The 16,410-nt window shown below is 55.0% G+C and overlaps 1 protein-coding gene across 6 annotated transcripts in view; it reads left to right on the forward strand.

Moving 5' to 3' along the window:
* The first annotated feature begins 1,371 nt into the window (after positions 1-1,371).
* The window catches only part of Bahcc1 (BAH domain and coiled-coil containing 1), a 64,050-nt gene continuing 49,011 nt past the window's right edge, over positions 1,372-16,410 (forward strand). For 3 of the 6 annotated variants that reach the window (XM_036196990.1, XM_036196986.1, XM_036196991.1), the window contains exons 1-2: positions 3,844-4,042; positions 7,770-8,164. In XM_036196990.1, the coding sequence (XP_036052883.1) occupies positions 7,987-8,164 (178 nt within the window). In that variant the 5' untranslated portion in view covers positions 3,844-4,042; positions 7,770-7,986. Of the gene's footprint in view, positions 2,848-3,843; positions 4,043-7,370; positions 7,553-7,696; positions 8,165-16,410 lie in introns of those variants that run through there. The other 3 variants (XM_036196989.1, XM_036196987.1, XM_036196988.1) reach the window with 3 other exon arrangements.

Genomic DNA, 16,410 nt, shown 5'->3' on the forward strand with positions numbered 1-16,410 from the left:
GTCTCCAGCCTTGTAGGAGCAGTGGGGAATGCTGGAGGCAGTACCAGGGTCTGTGGGTAACCGGCTGCTCCACTACAGGCCAGCCAGCTGTAGTTGAGAGTGCTTGTACATGTGTGCTGTGTGTCAGTGTGCTGTGTGTGAGATTCAAACTGTCCTTTTGAATTACATGGCTCTGTTTTTGTGTGTGCCTGCACGCTGCTGACCTGCCTGAGTGTGAGGTCAGCAAGAAACCTGCAAGAATCTGTTCTCTCCTGCCATGGAAGGACCAGGAGATCGGAAGATCTAACTCAGGTGGTCAGGTTTGGCAAGTATCAGCCTGCTGAGCCACCTTGCCAGTTTGCTTTTTTGTATGCACACAAAAGTGTGATTCGAGACTCACATGTGTGCCAGTGCCCATTTTGTGGTATATCTAGATATGGATGATGTGAGCCCACAGAATGTTCATGTAGACTGAGCACACATCCAAAACTGCACAAGTGTCCATGGGGACACACGCTATTGCTTGATGAAGTGTAATGTCTGTGTGGTTGTGCTCTGGTGTCAGGGCACAGCTGGCTATGTAGGGCACCTCACCTAGAGGAGACCATGAAGGGTATCAGAGGCTATTGTGCCTTGGGCTAGCGATTGGACATTTGTGGCTGCAACGTTAATAACCTACAATTTTTTAAGACTTCAGGTGACTGCAGATTTGGACACTCCAAAGCAAAGGCCTCTGGCTTATAACCCTGCCCAGGCTCCTCTCTGGCTTATAACCCTCCCCACTCCTCTCCCTCTAGAACTGATTTCTCAACTCGTAGGTCGCGACCCCTTTAGCAAACCTCTAACTCCAAAAAATATTTACATTACGATTCATAACAGTAGCAAAATTACGGTCACGAAGTGGCAACGATAATAATCTTATGGCTGGGGGTCACAACATGAAGAACTGTATTAAAGGGTCACAGAATTAGGAAGGCTGAGACCCGCTGCTCTCTGGACCCGGTTCCTCACGCCATGTTCTCCTAAAATTAAAAACACTTGTTAGTTTCGGACAGCAGGAAGTCAAGTAGGGAACCAGGATGGTTTGCTCTGAGCACACAGCGAGCCCAGCCAAACATGCCCGGGCCCGCCCGGGAGGGAGGCCGAGCCCTGCGAGAGGAACACGGGAGCTTATTTTGGTCTTGTGGAACTGCCGGGGGCTGTGCGCCCGCGCTGGGCAGCTGCCAGCTGCTGGCGGCATCCAGAGGCATATCGGCAGCGATTTGCTGTAACAACTATTTTGAAAAAAAGACCACTAGACTGAAGTGAACGCGGGGGCTGGAAAGGACGCAGAGGCGGGAGCGAGGCAGCAAGGAGCCCCGGCCTTTCACACCCGGGGAGCCTCTCAGGGGAGCGACACAGAAGTGGGGGGTGTAAAGAGGCAGCACGTGAGGGTGCTCGAGACAAATCCTCATGCCTAACTTTTAGGGATCCCCAAGATTCGAAGCCGGCTTGCGGAGGAAGAGAAGCCTCACGTTCCCGTGCCTAACAGGCCCTTCTGAATGCGGCTGGATTACTGCCAGTCTCCACCGGCCGAGGAAGCGGGTAGATGCGAGGCTCGGGGACCTTTCGGGCCGGGCCTGGGAGACCCCCGCCCCCTCCAGGGCGGTGGGGTGCGGAGCTGCCCCGGCGCGCCCCTCCCCCACCCGGCCTTCCGGGTCCCCGCGAGCTTGCAGCGGCTCAGAGGACCGCCACGCGGTTATCTCTGTAGGACCCAATGATTTTTCTTACATTTCTCTTTTTGAGGGTGGGTGAGAGACTACTTTAAGCGGGGATGTAGTCAGATAAGGACTCTTGGATCGGAAAAATAAGATCTGGGACGGAAAATGAGGAACTCGGGTTCCAAACCTCGCAGAAAACCCACGGCTTGTAAGGGATGCGCGCGCCGACCGTGGGGGAACTGGGGTGCCCGCAGCGGTTTCTCCCGAGCCGGGACGCTCCTCCGCATGCGTGCGAAGCGGGAGACGGCTGCCCGCCGCCGGGCGGGATGCGGCGGCGAAGCTCACCTCCAGCCTGGCCGGACCTGCGCTCGCCGTGGGGCGGCCATCGCGCCCCCGCGAGCTGGCGTCCTCGCCCACGCCGCACAGGCTGGCCTGAGTCCATCGCGTAAAGAACAGCCGCGCGCTAATCGGATCTCCAAAGCGGAGCCTCCCCGCAGCTCGTGCTCCCCGTCCAGCGGCCCGGCGCAGCCCGCCGAGACCCGGGCTTACCTGGAGCGGGCGCCGGCCGAGGCCCCGTCCCGAACGGGCGGGAAATCCCGGAGTCCCCGCCCGCCGCCCCCACCCCAGGTCAGCGCGGCCCGCGGGGGGCCAGGCCGGCCCGGCGGTGCGCCCGCTTCCCCTTTCTCTTCAGATGCCTTTGATCCCCGGGCTCTCCGCCGCACCTCGGCTCGGGAGCCGCCTGGGTCGGCCCGCGGGGATCCTGGAAACGGTCCTCGGTTTATCTCCTTTCATCAAGCGGCCTTGGGTAGCCTTGAAACCGCGGAGCCAGTAATTGCTTTTTTCAGGAGGCCCTGTGCGGACTGGATAACAGCCAATCAGCGCCTTGTTTACACTTGGTGATGGACAGCCCGCTGGCGGAGTGCCAACCAATCACGGCGGTTCCGCAGAAGCGAGGAAGGCGGGGAAAGAGTGGCGACCACAGACCTCGGTTTAACTCCTTTGTGTCCGCGCCGGAAAGAGACAGGAGAAATCCAAAGGAGTCTAGCTGTGTTGTTTGGCATCTACTTAAATATCCCCCCACGACACACATGGAACAAGAGGAGCAGGAATTATGTATTCATCGCCACTAAGACATCACCTCTACTTCTTGAAAATAAATAACATTTGGGTAGGCAACCAAATTCTAACTGAAATATTTGCTTGCAGAATATTTTTAAAAGTGGTTTTGGTCCTGATTATGATAAAGGGAATTGTTTAGAGGCTGTTTTCCATTGTAGTGAGAAATTTTGTGAATATGTAAGGACAGGCGCTGAGAAATGCTAAGCATGGTTTTCACACCATGACAACCACCCTAAAATTAACAAGTGAAGATATTTTTAAAATCTAGGAGCTGATGAAAAAAAGCAAATCCTTATCTTAGCAACAGAGCCTCGATTTTCATTTCGATTGCCGCTGCGCTTCAGAGTGTGGCAGAGGGAGATAAAATTGAGAGCGGACAGATAGATGGCAGGAGGAGAAAGGTCCATCTCCCTGCCTCTCAGGCGGAGGGAGGGAGGGCCAGGCAAGCATTTACGGAGTTTGTATGGCCGCTCCTCAGACCAAGTGTATTCTCCGGCTCGGGTCCGAGTGGGTGGCGACCTGGGAGTGGAGGTACAGCAAGACAATCGGGCCTCTGCACTTGGAAGTTGGGCCTTCTTGCATCCAAGTCACCTGCCAGACAGACCCCAGGCGTGGACAGACAGGGCTTCTGGTTTATGGCGTAAGGCTGTTCTTTTCCTTCTGTGCAAAACAAATAAACAAACAAACCCCCAAACGTTAGACCTGACAAATTAAGGAAAAACAAATCCCCGAGTCTCCCCTGGACGCGGACACGCGCTTTCAATCGCTCGCTCGCTGGTGCTCCTCTCCCGCCCTGCGCCACCACATTCCCATTCAGCAGCAACGATCTGCGCAGAGGAGCTGCGCAGTCGCTGGGCTTGAATTAGGCGCCATCAGGCTTGGTAGTAGCCCTGCTGCTCCCTGATTGGCAGCTCCCTGGCCCGGCGCCAGCCTATTGGGAGGCCTGTTTACGCCGAATGAGTGGCACGAGCTCAGGGCCGTGGAGGGCCGCGCGGCCAATCAGCGCGCGGGCTGCTCCGGGTTGAGTGGCACGAGCTTATTAGTATGCAGGGCCCGTGGCTCGCCGCGCCGGGCTGCAGGTTTGAGAGCCGCTCTGGATGGGCTCGCTAGAGTCGTTGTTGTGGAAGCCGTGCATTCACAGTGCAACAGTCAGCACATTGAAAATACCAATAGGAATACAAACCAAAGTCACATTTACTGATTTAATTGTATTGCATTCAGTTGTATCCAGGAAACAGCCTCCAGTAAGTAACTGAAATTGCTTTTATTTTTTAAATTTTTTTGTATTTTTATTATTTTATTATTTTATTTTGGCTTTTGGGGATTTACATTTTTTAAGCAAAAGAAATTCAGGCTTGTGGTGTTAAGAAATAATAGATCTTCCCTTTTAAAATCCGTTATGATGTTGAAAGGTTTTTTTTTTTTTTAATATAAAAAAAACGATGGACTATATGTATGAGTACGATATTTTTTTCCTCTGAAAAATTTTATCGATCGGTTTAAAATTCCCCCCGTAATGCGTCCTTGCTCTGAGCGCCTGTTGTCTCGATCGACACCCTACATTAAAAATAAATTATCGAGACAGGACAGAGACCGCCACGCTTCGTTCAGCAAGAGCCCCGCGGGTAGCCCCGAGTGGGCAGTCAGCGAGAGCCCAGCTCTGGAGGAACCACGAGCGAACCCCAATTATTTGCTCCCCCATCCCACTCCCCTCCCCCAGCAGCCTTGAATGGGCCCCGCCCGGTCGCTCCCCGGCGCGGGGGACGGTCGGTTCTCGGTGGCCACGGCCTCTGCTTTCTGGGCCTCAGTGAGGGGACGGGAGCGGAGGGGACCTGCGGGTTTTCAGGTTTCGCTCCCCACAGACTTAATTCTTTTCGGAACGGTTCTTTCCTTTTTTTTCCTTCTGGAGGAAAGGGGTGGAGGAGGGGGCCGAGCAGTGGGGCGTTTTCACGCGGTGCGTTTTGGGCAGCACGCGGGCTCAAGGCCACGACCCGAGTGGCGTGGTCCAGGGACGGGTCGGTCTCCCAGAGCCGGGGTCTCGCACCGCCGCGTTCTCGTTCCTCTCCGGGATGGGGGGGCGCGTTTCGCAGGGAGCGGGTCGTGCAGCCGCGCTGGAGCCGCTCGCGTCCTGTGCGCTCCTGGCTGCGGCCTGGCCTTACAGGCCCCTTGGAACCCATCCGCGCGGGAAACTCGGCTGAAGGGAGCCCACGGACCCCAGAGCTTGGCCTCCACCGGAGGACAAAGGCGTCTCAGACCCGGCTTTTAGATGCACAATTTGAAAACAAAGCAAGCCTCGAGAAGTCGAGGGTACCAGTGCTGGCCAAACCTCTGGAGGAACTGCGGCTCTGGGGGTCACGCCCAGCATCCGGGGGAGGATTTTGGGGGTCCGGGTACTTCAGACCTGTTCTTATCGGCGACTCTCGGCCGCGCGGGGCTCTCTGCCACTTTCTGTTTCCTCCGGTGCAACCCTGTCCGGGGTCCATTGCGGTGTCCTGTCCGGAGATGGGTCGCGTGGAGGCCTCAGAGCCTCGAGAATCGGGAACTGCTGCCTCGCAGCTCCGGGCCTCGGCCCTCGCTTGGTGGCCCCGGTGGCTGGCTGTCCCTCGTTCCGTACCGAGCTGGCTTTCCCAAGCCCAGGGAGCCAGCAGACCAGGGCGGCGCGGCAGCTCTCCGGCAGGACCGAACACAAAGAAAAGTCCCCTCCAGTCCGGCCAGAAGCTCAGCAGCGGGTACTGGCGACATAATCCAGCCCTTGTTTGCGTAGAAAGTCTAGTGGGCTTGTGAGAAAGGCACCAACGAGCCAGCGATCGGCCCGCAGGGGGTGGGGAGTAATGCTGCTCCGGGAGCTCAAAGCCCGCGTCCCGAGAATCGCTTGCAGCCCCCTCTTTCGCTCCTACTTTGAAATGTCTTACTGGGGGTGGGGGCCCAGAACAAAAGCCCAGCGCACACGACTCCCGGGAGGCCGTCGCGAAGCCTTGTACCGCGCGCGCAGCCCCCGACCCCACTCCGGCCCTCGGCGCCTTTGAAGCGGCAGGTTCCTGACCTCCCTCCCCTTCCTTCTTTCCCTTTGTCCTCCTCAGCGCCCTCCGGGGTCCGAGAGGCGCCGGCCTGGGCAGGGGCGTGCAAGTTCCTCACGGGCCCTGGGCAGCCCCTCCCCTAACCCTGGCGCCGGCAGCGCCTGGGCCTGGCCTGCGCCTCCCGCGCCCCGGCGATCGCTGAGCAGGCCCGCGCGGTGGAGAGGCGAGTTATTTGTTGGACCCGGGGAGAGTGAAACTCCCCAGAGGAAGAGAGCCTCAAACCTCTTTGTATGCAGTTTGAACACAAAGAGAAGTCTTTGTGTAGTCCCATTTATTTACAATGCAAAATTCTCCGAATAAATATTAAAAAAAGCTTATCACCTGAGCAAATATGTATTCACTTAATACATTATGTTTTCGGTTATAGATTAAATCAGACACAAAATAGTGTGCAAATAAGACAGTGTAGAACCCAGAGCATAAAATATAGCAATTTAAATGGTATTTACGAAATAGAAAACATCTTAATCGCTTTGTTGTCACGGTGGGATGGCTTAAAAAAAGATTTTGATTTTCTGCAAAGTTCACAATTAAGAATACCTCCTTTCCATCGGAGCTGAGATCAAGCATTAAAACGATTCGTATTTCGGAAATAAGGAGAAAAGTATTCGAAATGGAGGATGGCAGAGACTTTGGTCGCACGTGCATGGTGGTGTACAGTTTATATCGCGTGCTCGGTTGCTCCTCTCAGAGTTTGAAATTGTCTGCGATTTCACCATGGGAGGGGGTAGAGGAAAAGGGGAGGAGGGTCGTTTCAAGTCGGCCTTGGTAGAGGTGGGGACGGAAGACCGAGGACCAAGGTCTGCTGGGACCCAGACACAAGAGAAAGCTGCACTGTTTGGTCTCTGCTCCCTCCCTGCAGGGTCGATCTGGGTGCCACGCGGAGACCAGCCTTGGTTAGGTGAACCAGGGCAGGCGCTGAATGGAGAAACGTCGTGGCCGATTTGGGAGGCCGAGAGAAAACAATTTCTGACTCTGAGCCCCCTCCCCCAAAGCCCCCAATCCGCAGAGGAAGATCCTGGGCGAATTTGATTGGGGGGCGGGGTGATTGTTCCAGCCTCACTAGGAAGCTCCGGGCTCGGGGACAGCAGGCCAGGCACTGCGGCGTAGCGGCCCAGGTGATGCCGGTGGCGGTCGAGGGGCGCCCGGGGCTCCCGGACGCCAGTCTGGGGTTGTGGCACAATGCTTGAGGGTGGGGGCCGGTCCCGCTGGGGCTGAGTGGGGGACGACATTCAAAAGAATGGACTGAAAGACGCATGGGGGGGATGGGAGAGAGGAGAAAAGGAAGGTTATTTAAAAAAAAAAAAACAACTCTTGAGTTACAATCAATAAAATTACTCGCTTAATTAGCATGGTTATTCGGTTAAGCGGAATGCAGTAAAAGCTGGACCTCAGAAAGACCGGGGTGGGGTGGGGGGAGCGTGGACCCCGGGCTTTTTCCTCCGAGACACCTTTGGGCAGCGGGGGAGGGGAGAGGGTGTGTGTGAGTGTGTGTGTGCGCGCGCGTGCGAGTGTGCGTGATGGCTTCGCAGATTTGGGTTTTTATCACCCAGCGGAGCCAGCAGCCTCTTCGCAACGGCGCCTTCGCCGCAGGGACTCTCAGGGACCAGAAAGGGAAGCTGCGCGCCGCGCGGTTGGGTTGCTTCTGGCTCTTGCAGGCCAAGCGTGGCTCGGACGGTGCGTGTGTGCTCGCGGACTCGCGTGCAGGGCGGCTCCAGTGACCCGGCGCATAAGCGTGTGCAGTAGGGAGTCCTCGGAGCGCTCCCAGCCCCGCTGTCCGGTCTGGATGCCTCTCCGGTTGGCGCGCGAGGAGGGGGTTGGTAGCGGGAGGGGCGGGGACCCCCGGGCGAGTGGAACCCCCGAGTCACCGAATCTCTTCTGCTTGCCTCCGCAGACCATGGACCTGCACGGCGGCCGCCGGCTCGGAGCGCGGCCGCCTGCCGAGAAGCCCAGTCCGCCGGTGTGTTGACCGGCTCCGCTGTCTGTGCCGCGGGTGACCCCAGACGCCGCCTCCTGCGCGCCGCCCGCGCGCCGCCTGCACTCCGAGCCGCCCCCAGGCCCCGGCCGCGCTGCTTGCTGGAGGCGGCGGCGGGCCGGGGCCGGGGCCCGGTATGGATGGCCGAGACTTCGCGCCGCCGCCGCATCTGCTGTCGGAGCGCGGGAGCCTGGGCCACCGCAGCGCCGCAGCCGCCGCGCGCCTAGCCCCTGCCGGCCCCGCCGCGCAGCCGGCCGCGCATTTCCAGCCCGGAAAGTACTTCCCGTCGCCGCTGCCGATGGCGTCGCACACAGGTCAGTGCCCAGCCCGGGCGGGTGCGATGCAGAGGCCCCACCGCAGCTGGCAACGGTGGCGAGTGCAAGGAGCGCCGGCCTCTTCGCTCCTCGGAGCAGTTCTTGGAGCTTTGGTTTCATTTCCCTGCGCAGCGCCGGGCGGGCCGTGCATTCTGCCAGCCCAGCCCACGGGCTTGCGCCGTTTCCAGCAGCCTTCCCCGGACTACCCTGGGTCTTGCAGGGCAGCCCGAGAGCAGGCAGCAAACCGAGCCTTCTACTCCTAGCCACCCTCCCCCACCCCTTCCTGCAGAAGTAAATTCTTGCGGAAGCCTCTTTTCTGCATTCTGCATTCACCTCGTTAAGACGTTCTGCGTCTGAGACACCGTGGCGCTTTCTGCGGGGGACAGAACGACCGTGTGGCTGGGGGAGGGGGCCAGGGCGCGCCCGGCCCGCGGATTAGAGTGGTGTGCGCCCCGGGAGCGCTAATGGGAACTGCTAGTGTAAGACGAGAAAATCCTGTTTCTATATAAAGCCTTGAAGTGTCAGGGCGAGAATGGGTTTGCAGGGGATGCGTGCGCTTTAACAAGTGCCTCTGGTATTCTGCTAACGCCGGACTAAGCGTGGCCTGAGTGCAGACCGCGCATCCCGCACCGCGGAACTCAGAGAGGTGCCTAGCTCGGGATTTCGGTGCAGGCGAGTCCGCGCGCTTTGGCTTCAAGAAGAGAGACCCTGAGTTGTCCCGACCAGCCCCGGCACGTGCCGGCGTTGCAGTCCCTTGTGTTCCCCTCCCGGAGGGCCTGTTCTCGGTTGCGCCTATCCAGTCTCTTGGAGCGAAGCTGCAGATTGAGGGGTAGTCACTGACCAGCGTGGGTGGAGCTGGGGGAACCCGAGGACCTGCGCGTGGACCTGCTGGGTCACTCTGGCAGGTCGGATTGCTTTTGTTTACAGTTTATTCTAAACATCAGAAATATTATTTGCTGCTTTTATTTTTCAGTTTGGCAGTAACAGTTATTATTATTAGCTTGATGAACCATGAATACTAATAAAATTCTATCTGCTTTAATGGGATAACAATTAGTGTGTGGATTAAAACCGATGGCAACAACAGGGCTGGGGGAAATGCTGGAAGGGAAGGCAGTCAAAAAGGGGAAAATGCATTTCCTTAAAAAAAAAACAAACTTGAAATTGCTTAATTGCTAAAGGGCCGCCAGCTTTTACAACGCGAGGTTATTCTGAGTGAGCAGCCCTGGGCTGGAGTGACCAGCCGCCTGCGTGGTCAGCCCACGCTGCCTGCTTGCCTTTCTAGCTGGAGCTTCGGGGAGGCTGTGCTTTCCTCTCTGTAGACCGCTTTTTTTCTTTTCTTTTCTCTCCATTTTTCCCTCTTCTCAGTTTATAACTGGAAAGAGAAAGAAAAGTACTTGACTGAGCAATTGGTAGTTTTAAAATACCTTTCCCCTATATCGTTGTGCTTATTGTCTATTCCTCCCGCTGCCCTGAGATGCTGCTCACTCATCTCAGGGCCACTGGGGAGCGGAAGGAGGGACTTGACATGGTGGTGGCTGCAGCAGGGACAAGTGTCCGGCTTCCCTTCCAGTCTCAGCTCATGGCTGGGCAGGCTGAGTCTGCAGGGTTGAACCGCAGAGAGGAAGCCTCTTCCCCCAGTGTGCAGTGCCTCCAGGCTGGTAGGTCACAGAGGTGCTCAGGCTGGCTGGGGCTGTGCCCCCCTGGGACAGCCAGGCCAAGCCCAGTTCCCCATCAGTTCAGGTCATTGCTGCCTCCTCCTGACCTCACTGGCCTGCCCACAGCCCAGCCAGCTCTTGCTCAGCAGCCATTTCCTTCTATTCACCCTTATTTCTAGTTCTAGGTAATACCCAGTCAGGTGGGAATGTGGGGAAGTGGCCTGGACCTTTGTCTTGCTCATGCTAACTTGGACCACGTGGTTCTTGGATTACAGGCCACCGAGAGCTGTGAGAAACTGCACCGGGTCCTAGTCTGTGACCCCACACCCTTCCTGCTTCCTTATACACGGCGGGGGGGGGGGGCTCTCTAGAGGGCTCCCTCTTTTAGTGCTGGAGGGCTGTGGGTCTTCTGCTTCTGAAAGCCCAGTTTCCATCCCCTTGGGGACCAAAAGAGCCTATTGTGTTTGGAGATCCTGGACTTGGTTGTGATTCGAAGCCTTGCTGGGCTGTGTGGGGCTGAAAGCCTTTTGCAATTGCTAAGAGCCAGGATAGCCAGGATTTCGTATTCGTTTTTAGAACCTTGCTACATGTATTTTTAAAACAGGAGTTATCTTGAGTGTGTGTCTTTGCAGGTCCTCATTTAGAAAGAAAAAGGTGGGGTGAAGTTAAGGAGTTTGTCTTTGGATCTTGTGTGTGGATTGTGTGTGCAGATTTCCAAACGGCCACCTTCTTGTACTCTCTCCCTCTCTCTGTGTATGGCCTTGGCCCAAAGGCCAAGGCTGCAGCAGTCCAGCCTGCCCCTCCCTGCCCCAACTGCTGAGCCGAAAGCCACACTGCTAGGGAAGATTCTTCCCTGTGTCTGCGTAGGATGCAGACATCCAGGCTGCAGCCCCCGGCTCTCCAGAAACAGCTTCCTTGTATGGCGTGCTCTCCCCACCTGCCTGGTCAGGCACAACTGCTCAGACTAGGATGAGGGTTCCCCCGCTGCCGCCCTATTTCCTTCCCACCTGGTGCTTTCCTGGTGTCTGCTTGTGGGACCCTAAAGGGGGTGCTGAGTTCCCAGGTCTCTTCCATTGTTTGCAAAAATGAAAGTGCCAGTAGCCTTATATTCGAGCCGTAGGGTTTATGGTAAAATGCTGTTCCCTTAACCTTGTCACTGAGAGGTGCAATTAAAATGTTTGAACCATTATTTTTAGTGCAGTGTTAGATTTTGTCTTTAATACAGATGGTCCGGAGGCAAAGCTGTGAAACCTAGGGATGGGAGAACACACAAAAAAGGAAAATCAACATGAACTAACCTAGGTTTTCTCCTCTGTCTTACTGCCTGGAGTTTCTTGGGGATCTCTCCTCTCCCAGGGAACGGGTTTAATCAGAAGGCAGCTGGCCCCAGGGGAGAAGCTTGGGAGCTGTGTGCTTGCCTGCCCCTCCCCCCTTCCGGCTGGGTCAGCTCCTGTCCTGTCCTCCTGGGCCCCCTAAGGCTGGGCCTCCACCAAGGGGCTGGTTCACTTCTTGGTGTGAATCCCCTTTCTGGACTCTTCTCCACCCCTTTTGGCTTTGGGGTGTGATTTAACTTGGCCTGTGCGGCCATGTGTTTTGACTGCAGCTTTGGGAGGGGGTTAGGCAGGCCCTTTCTGGAGTTAAGACTGTCAACCTAGTTCCTTGTTAAAGGCACTTTGGATAACCAGTCTCTAAAGTAAAATAATACAATAATCAACCACCCAAACTCACCTAGCCCCATAGATTAAAAAAAATTATTTTTCTTGTGAAAAAAGACCCCATTGAAGGTGTCCCTCCCACCACGTGGGTTTTTGGTTTTTGGGTTTTTTTGTTTTTTTTTTTTTTTTTTTTTTTTTTGTAAGAAAAATACATTTTCGTAAATACCTCATTAACTCCACTACACGATAGAGTGTCTCTGCAGCAGTTACCAACATTAAGTAGGTGTGAAAGAGTTACTTTCTGAGCTTGTACCCATCCTGCTCCATAAGTGACAGAACTAGACATCAAAGCTGCCGCCATGCCCAGCGGAGCCGCGGGGATCCGGGAATCTGGCGGCTGCATAGACCGGGGTGGCTGTGGCAGCCGCGCCCGCTCCACCAAAGCTGTTTTTGGAATGTGGGTTTTTTTTTCTGTGGGGCCTGTGCTGCCTCCAAGTCTGATCATTCCTATAGGGAAAGGCCGAGTTCTCCATTGGACTATCCAGGTCACGTGAGCAACAAGGCAAATTGGTGGCCGAGGCAGGAGTGGCACAGTCCCCCGGAAAACACCGCACCCCCAAACACTCCCCAGTTATTCTTAGAAATCTCCCTCAGCTCCCTGTGAGACAGGGTTCAACAGCCCGCACAGACAGGACAAAAACGCATAGGAGGTTGTTAGAATAACATGGATGAAGCTAAAAATACCCCTCAGAAACACACATAAAAAAGCCAAATCCAACAACAGAACGAGCTAAAAATATTCCAGGCTTTGGCAAAGAGCACAGAGCTAAATAAATTATACAAGAGCCATTCATGGGGGCAAGTTGACTTTCTCTCTTACGGGAACTTGGTTCAAGCTAATAAAAATAATAATTTACTGGCCACTGAGCTTTGCGTGAGTTTAAATTTAATTGGTGGGGCTTCTGGCGTTTGTCACTTCTTAGCGATTAGTGGGCTTGCCCTGGCCTGGGGCAGGGGGAGGGTTGTGCTGAGTGAGGCCAGGGTCCCAGGCATCAGGGGCAGGGTCTCTGAGGAGCAGAGCCCAGAGGAGGCAGGAGGCTGCTTGGTGTTCTTCCAGGAAGACAGAGAAGGAACAAGCAAAGCCTGGCTATTTTAATTTGATAAATGATTGTACACCTTTAAGAGTGTGTTTTAACAATCAAGATACACTCCAGCAAGTTGATAGGATGTTCGCTGTCAACTTACATATGTCATCAGAGCAGGCTGTGAACATAAATAATGTGGGAGCTTCAGGCTGCTCACAGGCTCTCGGAGGGGAGGCAGCAGGTCGTACCCCAACCCCTCAACCCCCCCTCCGCCTTGTCTGGAGGCCCTAGCCACAGGAGGAAAGAGATGTGGGGAATGAACACTACTTTCCACTTGGGAGATTCAGTTGGGACCCTCTTCTCTGAGGAAGTCCCCACCACCACCACCAGAATTAAAGGGCCAGGACTTCTTGTTCAGAAAAGAACATGTGGAGTTAGGTGCAGATTTTAAATGAATCTGTTTCCCTGGTATTTTAAACTTTCACTCTGAAGTTAGTGTCAGGGTGGCAGCCTTGGCTCTCTTTTCTTCCTTAACTACCCCAAGCCCCCATCCTGCTGACCCTCCTAACTTCCCAAGGACTACATTTCCCAGAATGCCTTGGTCTAGCTCCTAACTCTGAGCCTGGGACCCTTCAGGTTCCTACACTGATAATACCCAAGCACAGAAGATAAAGTTCAAGCAGCACCACTGGGAATCACAACTTTCTGCAGCAGAAGGGAGCAGTGGTGGTCAGCCCGGTACCTGCTCACCGTCTTCCTCTGGGGCCCCTGGAGGCCTGATATCTTCCTCTTCACCATAAACATCTGAATATAAACCCCACAGTGGGATATGCTGCCCTCCTCCCTAGATCCTGTGCAGCTGCCTTGATTGTAGAGGTCAAAGTCCCAAGGGTGTTCTTCCCTACTTCTCACCACTGCCCCAGCTCAATCTATGTCAGCCTATGTCCTCCTTCAGAATCACATTGGAGGGACCTGGTGGCCCTGCCCAGGGCCTGGCATGGCTGGGAGGTCTCTGCCTAGGGAGTCCTTGAGGAAATGCCTTTCTGCACTATGGACCAGAATGATTCTGGAGGTTTCCCAAGAGAAACCCAGACACAGCTGCCTCAGGCCCTTGGCAGGCAGGCCCCTGGATCTTGGTCCAGAGGTTCTGAAGTCCCTACTCCTGCAGGGGAGGTGGCCTGCCCAGGAGGCCTCCAGGTTGGGTGTGTATATCTCCTTAGTCTGTAGACAAGCTGTGAACTGGCTTCAGAATTCAAAGCACGTGCCCTGCCTCTTTGGCAAATTAGGTGACTTGCTCTGTCCCATGTCCAACCCCTTTGCCTGCCAGGGAACGTCTCCCCTGGGGTTCCTGGTCCCCATTAACCTCTGGGACCTCATTCCCCTCCCCAACAGACATGGTGTAACAAGCAAAAACCAGAATCACAAGCACTGTGCAATGCCTAGAAAATCACCTGGCAGCCCTGCCATGCTGGGAAGGAGCAAGGCCTCGAAGGGCCTCCGGCATGGGACGGCACTCCGCTGTGGCTCCGATGCTTTGCCCGCTGACGTTTTTATGGGATAATATACCGTTTAGATCACGCAGGCCTATTTGTCAGTGGGCTGCCCCTGTTTGTCGTAATATATAATATCACTGCCTCCTGTGGCCCTGTGAGCAGCTGCCACTACAGGCGTGGGCTCAGGGAGGTGTTGGTGGGTGCTGAACAGGGGGGAGCCCAGGCCCTGGTTACAGGATCAGCTCTGGGTTCACAGCAGACCTCAGGCCTGGTGGAGGGGTGTCTAATGTCCAAGCTTGAGTCGTCAAGCTGTTTGTAGGTGGCAGCTGCAGCTGTCTACATGATTAGGTTCCAGATTCTGTGGGCCAGGAAGCATCTCTTTCATTCTGACCTGGGGGAGTGAACAGGTGGGTCGGCTCCTGTCTCCTTTCCTCTGCCCCCATCCCCAACAAAGGGTCTGGTGTCTGGATGGGAAGGCTCTTCCGCGGGCCTCAGCACTGCGTCTTCTGGATTTTTGGTAGGCTAACCGCTATGTGCCTGGAACTGGAAAGGCAAAGCAGCCCACTCCTCCTACCTCGGGGTAGGGACTTGGTTTTCAGGGGAAGGTTTTAGAAATGAGGGAAGGCAATGGTGTGGAGGATGGGTATGCCTCCCCTAAAGGCTTCTAAACAGCAGGCGGAGGGGGGGTGTCTGCAAGGGCAAAGGATAGCATGAGGGGGGGATGTGCTTTCTGGGGTGCCCTGCGCAAAGGGAAGAATCAGCTTTACTGAGTAAGAACTGAACCGGGTGGCTACCATCATCATGTAGGAGCTGGGCTCGGCTGCAAATTTTTTCTCACATCTTGATGCTTTTGTGGTAGGACAGGGGCTTGCTTTCCCTGTCTTCTGCAGAAGGGCTCAGAGGAGGAGCTATAGACACCCATTCCTAGATCCAGGCTGGGCCCCTCGGCCAGCAGGTTGGGAGAGGGGCCGCTCAGGGAGACGAGGCGTGCACTGAGCGGGAGGGGGTGAGCTGAGGTGAACACTGTGGATACCTAAAGAGTCTAAACTTGGGGGAAGGACACTGTGGAGAAGGAGCTACCCTTCTTTAGGCCTGGCAAGTGTGCCCTCTTCCTGAAGTAGAAACCCAAACCACACACCGGGACATAGCTCCCCAGCTGCCTCCACTGCCCTTTGTGGGTGAAGCACACGTACACCCACCATGTATACTTGTGTCGGTTCACACCTGCTCACTGTTTTAACACTTGGGGGCAGGTCTCCCAATATGTATGTATTCATACTCACATTTGTTCTGGTTCCCAGTGGCCACGGCAGAGCCAGGCATCTGGTGACAGTGTTGTCCTCTTCCTTCAGAGCCTCCGTATCCCCTGCTCCATCCTTTCATCTCTGCCACCTACTGAGGGAGCAGAGCTCTGGGCACCATGACCCTCCGTGGCACCACCCAAGGTCTCTTCTAAATTGCGATTGCTATGAGCCCCTCCTTCCTTTGCTGTGGAACCCTCTGTGGGCTCCCCCTGTACTTGGCCTTGCCCTCTTAACTCTTGCTTTTCACAGAGGTGTTCCCATGTTGAGTGAGCCTGCTCCCCTGTGTCAGATTTCTGGACAGTTCCCCAGCTTGGCACTTTGCCAACCCCATGTTTGAAATGCCACCCAGGCTTAGCTCTGCTGTCCCTCTCTCCGACGAAGCGTCTACCCAGACATACACACCTCAGCAAAGTCCTTTCCAACAAGCCCTTCCCTGCCTCTTGCCCCTCCCGACCCTGACTCCTCTTCTCTTCCATGTTAGCGTTCATTGCCTCTGCTCTTGGTCCCTGTGCCTGGTACAGGAAGGGCTCATGCTCAGCCCGTCCTGCCTCACCCCTCTCTATGCAGACCCCTGTGTCCCTAGCTGGTGAGCTGACCCCTAGAGTATTGGCCCTCAGGCCCTGCCAGTTCTGTATAGAGGTAGCTGCTCTGACCAGCCAGCATTATTGTGCACTACTATATCACCCCACGCCATGAGGTCACCTTGTGGGAAACTTGCCTGGAAATCAGTCCCCTTTTTGAGACTTTTTACAACCCTTTGGGTATCCTAAAAATAAACTTTTAATTTTCTTTAAAGTAATACTAGAATTAAAACTAAATTACAATATATCTTAGGCCAACCCTGAAAAAGCCCTTATCATTTCTGAACATAGATAAAGTTAAGAAAAAAAACCAACTGTACACAGTACCATATTTGTGCGTTATAACACATTGCAGATTTGTGGTAAATAATGGAAACCCAGAATGACCAAATCCAGAGGGCTCTTCAATAGGAGATAGCCAGGGAACACTCCTTCAGATATAGACTAGGAAAGGCAGGGACTACAGGATG

The sequence above is a fragment of the Onychomys torridus genome, chromosome 8, assembly GCF_903995425.1.
Source record: "Onychomys torridus chromosome 8, mOncTor1.1, whole genome shotgun sequence".
In the NCBI taxonomy this organism is placed as follows: domain Eukaryota; kingdom Metazoa; phylum Chordata; class Mammalia; order Rodentia; family Cricetidae; genus Onychomys; species Onychomys torridus.